This window comes from Rhagoletis pomonella, unplaced genomic scaffold, assembly GCF_013731165.1.
Source record: "Rhagoletis pomonella isolate Grant_MI unplaced genomic scaffold, Rhpom_1.0 Rhpom_scaffold_01969, whole genome shotgun sequence".
NCBI classification, from domain to species: domain Eukaryota; kingdom Metazoa; phylum Arthropoda; class Insecta; order Diptera; family Tephritidae; genus Rhagoletis; species Rhagoletis pomonella.
Window position 1 is genome coordinate 1 of NW_023460523.1, and position 7580 is coordinate 7580.

Genomic DNA, 7580 nt, shown 5'->3' on the forward strand with positions numbered 1-7580 from the left:
TGACAGTATCGAATTGGAAAAGATAGATAAATAAAAGGAAGACATGGTTAAGGTTAGGTTAGATATGATTGAGTAAAATTTGATAAAGTTAGGTGATGTTAGGCTAGGTTTCAAAAAAGTAGAAAATGCGTACCTCTGAGTTCCATTTCTACTGGATAGCTTTGTGTATTGCATGTCTTGCTGTTCCCAGAATTTGTCGATAAACTGTGGCCGTTTTTGCTATGAATATGAATAAGGAGTAAAAATCGGTAACAGAGTAACATTCCGTCAATTGCGAAAATTTTGATTTTTAAACAATTTTGCCTTTCAGGACCAAAAAGCTATTCAAACTTGTGTTTTTAGCAGATGAAATTAGTTACAAAAATATAAATTTTAAAGAGCTTGAATTGATTTTTGCATCACGATATGCTTATTTAACGCTTCATAGCTTATATTCTAGATTTAGACCAGTATATTTTTAACTAATAGTTAAGTTCAATTTTAAATTTTAAATTCCAATTAACTCGACAATTCGCATACTCACCTTCGTTTTAAACTTTATAATTCGATATATGAAATTCTCTCTCGGGCATTTGTCGCTCGCATTCGATACGAGTTCCGCTTCTTGTTCATCTGTTGCATGTTGTTGACGCCTAAAAGTAGACAACACTCACTTTGTTCATATGCAATGAATGCATAACATATGCTCAAAAGGTGAAAACAAATAAAAAATTGCTGCCGCTAGCATGATCGTACGTGAATGAACGCAAACCACCATCAATATCAACACCAACACATTAAATTTAATATACTCATGTGCATGTAGAAAAAAGAGCATATGTTTATGCATTTGTGCTTGCAAAAGGGGTTGTTGCAATGTTTTATAGCGCTAAACATGGTACGCTGGCAAACAATGCAGTTAATGAGCATCGTACATCTTTCCCTCGCTCCACTTTCGGTTCTACAGCGAGAGAACATGTTGCATGTCAAACATTTGTACATAGTACCTTTTCAGGCCACTGAACTCATAAGTATTTACTTACATATATGTATTTAGCATATCATAGCATAGCCTGCTTGTAAGTGCCACATCTCTACCCTACCCACAATGACTGGCAGTTGTGCAAATCGGCGCCGGTTTAGACGCTGTTGCATCGTTTTCGTCAGCAGTTCAACTATGTCTCATCTGATTGTGGCTGAAGATGCACTTTTTGCGCCACTGTTGTTGTGTGTTCGTGCAGAGATAAGTGATATTTATGTTAAGCTAAGGCGCTTGCGGTTGCAACTAAGTATTTAGGTAGGTACATATGTATGTATGTTTACTATCTAATGCAGTCTGCCAAAAATTTTCTTGTGTCTGCTTGTTGCTGCTGTGAAATGGTGGCACAGTGCGGCCTGTATCTGGTTGGCTAAAAGCATTCGCTGCCCGAGGTGACCCAATTAGGCGTGGTAGCGTAGCTTGTGCTGTTATGTAGTGAGTTTTGATTTATTCAGGACTACATGAAATTTTGGCATAGCCAGTCAAGTGGGATGAATGTCTGAGTTTATATTTTGAAGTAGTTATTTATGGGATAAGCGTAACTACTAGTTGCGTAGTTAAGAGGTGTCGGTTTTGTGAAAAAAGAGCACAAGGCAACCCTTGCTTGCAAGAGAAATATATACCCGTTCTATTATTTCTTGAAGAAAGAGTGAGGCAAGAGGCTGGTGAAATATCAGATGTCAAAAATTCCTTGGACACACACACGAAATAATCGACTTTTTTTTCCTGACCGTTTTCTTGAGAGCTGCATACTGGCCAATAGGCTGAAAGATGCAAAGCAAGAGGATTGAACCGAGGAGCAAATCAGCTCTAAGGCTTGAGCAGAATCTTTCCTGGAGAATCTTCGGGAAAAAGCTAAAGCTGACCTCAAAAAGTGGAAGCGCACGGAGGAGCAAACAAGCAAGGAGCGCAAAAAATCCCTTGCCGACGTGGCGAGGGTATCGCTTGTCTATGCTGTGATCGACCGATACGCTGTAAATTGGGACATGGTAGCTGGGAAGCTCCGAGCTTCCAACTCATGACCGGAAGGCTGTGAAGTTGGAGGAGCCAATGGGCAGGCGAAGAGTGCCAGTGATTGTTCTCAATAACGAATCACTTACCTCCTTATCCAACCTCAATTGGTGGATGAACTACGGCTTTCAAGCGCCATGTTTATCGACAGGAAATCGAGCCTTAACCGCCAAAATAACGTAAGCGAATTTTTTTTAATTTTTTTATGCAGAAATGCTTTAGGAAAATTTCTGCATCAAAAAAAAAATTTTGAAAAAAATTTCGCTTACGTTATTTTGGTGGTTAAGGGTCGATATGTCGAACAAACCGAATGCTCTATGGACTGCAAAGTCGCGTCCAGCTGCGACACGGTGGGTCAGCGATAGGTCAGACGACGTCAGATCGCTGACCGATAAACTTGGCCTTGACGAAGAGGGCATTCCTCCATTATCTGAGGTTGATGATGCCAATTGTATGGTCATAGGACGTCCGGCCAGACATATTGAAAACAATATCAGAAATAAATCTCCACCACAGCAAAGCGGCGTCAGCCGCACTACTCCCCCGTCTCCCTCAAAGGGAAGAGGACAACGTGCTTATCCAAGAACCTTGGGTCATCAAAGATCGTGTTTGCGGCTTAAGCAGTAAAGATTATCAGGTGATCTATACAAGAGACAAAGGTAAACCAAGCTGTGACTAATTAGTAAAGAAAAATATTAATGTCTACTTTCTGACACACTTCAGCGATGCAGACACCACAGTGGCCGCACTAGAAACCTCATTAAGGAAAATTTTGATTGCCTCGTGATACATGGCACATGGCAAGCCAGGTCCGCCAGCACTAGTCACACAGCTAATAATCGAAGCAAGCAAGCGAATGCCCATCATCATATTTGGGGCAGCTGGGACACAGACGGTCGAGGTGAGTCACTTTTCGAATTGTTATTAAGCAATAATCTTAGAATATGTAATGTAAGGGATACCCCCAATTTTCTAACTTACGAACGAAGGGAGGTACACGCCTAGAGAATTCGCAAATCGCAAATTCTAGACTCAGCAGTAAGCTAAAACGTGTGCTGTTTCTTCAAAGAGCTTGAACTGAGATAACGGACGCCCTTTAATAAAAGTTTTTAATGAACGAAAAGTGTTAATTGCTATTAAAGTTATTTTCAGAGGATACCTGTGAGTTCTTTTGAAATTACCACAATTCAATTATCTACGTTCTGGGGAATGAGTTAAAATATCTATAAAACAGAGTGTAGCTTAATTTTATTAGCAACAGCAGACAAATTAAAAAGCGCAAGGGAATCGACGGGAGGGTGGTTGCTGGGGCAGAAAGCAAACAAATATATTGTAGACACAGTAAAAGCTTAGGCACATTTTCGTGACTGTATGTATGTATGTGCAATTAATTTGCAAGAAGTTAAAATAACCAGAAACGTGATACTTGAAGGTTAAACAAAGTACGCTCAAGGAGAGCTTTGGCAATCTATAGTATTTACGAGTATACATAAAATAGGAAGATGCTGCAGGCGAAGGCGTTGAATAAACTGCGCTTGAGTAAATGAAGATGTAGAAATCGGAAAATGATGAGTAAAAATGCAAACATATACAGTTGCCCTTGTTGGCAAAGTAACAGAAAAGCCAGAAGGTAAGGGGGGTACTTGTGAAGTCATCATATTACTTTGTGGCCATGGGAATAAAGGTCGAGCAGCTGGGGTAGATAGGCACACAAACACATTTCGAATTATATTTGATCTGCGATGCGAAATGCGATACAACTTTTGATTTCTTTATATGGAATGAACTGTTCAGTTTTGTTCGCGCATGTCCTATGAAGACAGTAAGTGTTCCCCTTTATACCCAAACTAATATGAAAAGAAACTAGTTCCAGGTAGGTGCGATTCGAACCGGTGATAGTAAGCTTGCTGGGCGAATACTCCCGCCCCATTAGAAATGTATTTGATTAATTGGGTAATAAATACCCAAATGTACTGCACTCGGACTAGTCTCTGAGTATATAAAGAACGCGTGAGTAACAGTTGTGGAAATCATTGGACGATTCAGCTACATACATGCATATATAAATAGGTTTGGTTACAAATTGAACATTAATTTCATTACATTTTATCCATTTTGTCGGGTCCAGTGGGCGATTTTATTCTAACCACTTCGCGAATAGTTCAGGACTATTTCAGGTTCATTTTGTGACTGATTTCGAACTACCCCAAAGTAGTTTGTCATCAGTGTTGCCAGAACTTTTCAGGGCGACCGGCTAGATTGGACAAAAAAAACGGCTAAAAACGGCTAAAATGTTTCAACCAGAATTAAATTTTTTTAAATACATAAACTACAATTAGAAAGACTAGTAAATCCGTTGAATTTTTTTGGTTAATAAAGATTATTTATACGTAGCTAAGCTGTACACCACTTTATTTTTGTTTAACAAAGGAAACTGTCGTTATACGTAGCTAAGCTTTACATCAGAAGTCATGTTTGTATTACTTAAATATAAAAACAGAGATAAATTACAAAGTTATGGCGTTTTCTTTTCTATTAAACAATTTTGCCTTCTTATAAATATTAGATTTTTGTCCCGCAAAATAGCTATATTAGCTGAGAGTATGGCACTTTTGCTTAGTCGGAGGGCAATATTTTGAGAAATGAACACGTAAAGCTGTGAAAGCAGAAGGTAGTTTAATTTATTGACATTCGCTGTTGTTGCCGACCACTTCACTTTTAACACAAGTAGAAAAAAATTTGAAGTTAGTGAAGTTCGATCAAAATATTAAAAGTGTTGCGCGTTTCCAAACTGCCAGAATTCGGTACACCTGAGCAAACGTTCAAATATAAAGTTTTTGCTTTTCCGAGGTAGGGTACGTAGGTTGATAACAAATTGCTGACGCAAAATATCTTTAAATCTCTGAAAGATGTACCATTATCCGTGGGACAGGAAAGAAGTCGAGTTAAAATGATGCCTGCAACTTGTAACAGTACCGATTTTTGGATTCTAGGAATTCTCTGATAAAGATGTGGTGCTGCTAAAAATATATATACAAAAATATAAGCACGAAACTATGTATTTGTCACAAGATTTATCCACATAAGATGAAAACTACTGCAGTTTTATTTTATAAAATTTAAAAAGTATTTTTGCACCATGTATTGTCTTCCCAGAGAGTTTTGCTCCACATCGAAATTCGTGCTCTTTTATTTTCTAAGTGTAGCGAATAAAACTTCACACTTAAATTTAAGACATTCATAACAAAAATTTTATGAAGAAAATTCCCGCTACGTTCTCCCAAATATAAACTGGGACGCAAAATTGAAGCAAGTTTTGCCTATTTTTTTTTAGTTTATTTAATATTTATTATTTTTTATGAATATGTAGCTCATTACTTAACAAACAACATATACTACAAACAGATTTCACACTTGGTGTAAAAATTATGAAAATTCTGCAAAATTTCAGAAAACTTGTAACTTTTTAATCTGCTAAAATGACGCGTCCCAGTTTATGTATATTTGGGTCACTCGCTTAAAACAAACAACATTGAAATCGGCTCACTATCTGATTGTTTTTCAATTTTATATAACACAGTCCGACATGAAAATTTTCTCAGAGATAAGACCATTTCTAATAGATTTTGGAGCACTAAATTTGTAAAAATAAAAACTTGTATATTTGAATTTTAATAAAATAAGGCAAAGAGCAAAATCGCCTAAAAACGGCTAATTTTTTTTGCAAAACGGCTAACAAATCGGCTGCCGGTTAAATCGAATTTTTTCCGGCTGTTTGCTATCGCAACCGGCTAAATCTAGCCGGAAAACGGCTAAAATGGCAACGCTGTTTGTCATATTAGACCTAAAACTTTCCTGATGCAGTCCTAAAGTGGTTCTGAAAAAGTCGTTAAGTTGTACCGAAATTTTCTCCAACAAGTCTTGAAACGGTCCGGAAATGGGCCTTTACTACCTGAAAACGAACTCGAATTAGTCCCGAAATCGTCCGCAGCTTATACCGATATGTTCCCTAAATAGTCCTGAAATATTCGTGAATCATCCCGAAATGGGTCTGAAATAGCCCCAAAATTATCCTCAAATAGCCGGGAGGTAGTGTTGAAATGGTCCTAATCTAGTCCCGAAATGGTCCGCAAATTGCCGTAATTAGTCCCGAAACGGTTCCGAAATGGACCTGAAATAGGTCTGAAAGGGGCCTAATATTGCAGTGAACTATCCCGAAGTGGACCTGAAATATTCCTAAAATAGCCGTGAACTGGCCGCGAAATTATCACGAAATGACCCTAACAAAGTTCTGAACTGGTCCCGAAACGATTCCGAACAAGTCTGAAGTGATCCTAAAATAGTCCTAAAATTGCCCTGAAGTAGTCTAGAAGTGAAAATATCGAGAACTTGCTCTGAAATGATAACCAAGAAGTCCACAAATGGTTCCAAAATGGTTCCGTAGTAGTCCCAAAATGATCTCGAACTAGTCCCGAAATGCTCGCGAGATAATACCGATATGTTCCATAAATAGTCCAGAAATAGTCGCAACTATCCCGTAATGGACCTGAAATAGCCCCAGATTGGTTCTCAAATAACCGAGAACTAGTCGTGAAATGGTCCTGATCTTGTCCCAAGACGGTGCCGAAATGATCCCCAAATAGTCCCTAAATGGCCCTGAAATAGTTCTGAACAGGTTCCGAAATGATCCCGAACTAGTGCTGAAGTGGTCCCCAATTAGTCGAAAACCAGTATCGAAATGGTCCTGCAATAGCCCTGTGCTGGTCCAAAAATGCTCATCTTTACATACAAGAAGTAATTGCACATTTTCTGCTGGGTTACACAAGAAGAAACTACAGATTTCATACTGGGTTAACGCAAATTTTACCTACACCGAGGACTAAGTTGCTTATAGATCATAAATGAATGTATGGGTGCATGTATTATAACAATACTTTTGCTGAATTAGAGAAAATTAAATTTTCTACCAATTTGGCGTGCACACAGCGCAATTTTAAACACTCATACATTTGTATTTATGTGTATGTATGTTTGCATGTTTAAGCGTACATCAATTTGCATCTATACGAGCACGTTGCGGAGCAGCCATATTATACCCAACCAATGCAATTAGATTTTAATTAAGCCCAAACGCGCGTCACTTACCACAAACAGGATGTTGCGGTGGTGGTGCTGGTCGAGCTGCCGCTGCCGCCGCCAAGTGCATCCTTTGCCATACAACGCCCGAAACAGGAGCCCATTGTTGTTAACGGTGCGAAATGCTGTGGCAAATGTTCGCTTCCAACAACAAATTCTAAAAAATTGGCTGCTGGTAGATGCGTTTGAGTTTGTTGAATGGTTGCTCCTGCCGCTGCTGTTGCCGCAAAAGCTACTACCACGTTTGGATTATAGCTGCCAGCAAAGTGTAACTCCGTTAGGGCAAAAATAACAAACGCAACATTAGCATAGGAAATCAGAGTTAAAGTGAAACGAACGCTTGTCAGGTGGGATCGGGTAACGTTGATCCGGCTATGGTTACAGCTTCCGGTTGCTGCCGCAAAAGTCAGCTGTG

The 7580-nt window shown here is 38.8% G+C and overlaps 1 protein-coding gene across 1 annotated transcript; it reads right to left on the minus strand.

The window, feature by feature from the left end:
- Positions 1-133: 133 nt before the first annotated feature.
- LOC118752930 lies at positions 134-7298 on the minus strand (the record flags this gene model as incomplete). The annotated part of the gene is made up of 3 exons (XM_036487779.1): positions 7175-7298; positions 524-632; positions 134-219 (listed from the first exon to the last, which is right to left on the minus strand). Coding segments are annotated over exons 1-3 (290 nt in total), but the record flags the coding sequence as incomplete, so codon positions are not given.
- Positions 7299-7580: the final 282 nt, after the last annotated feature.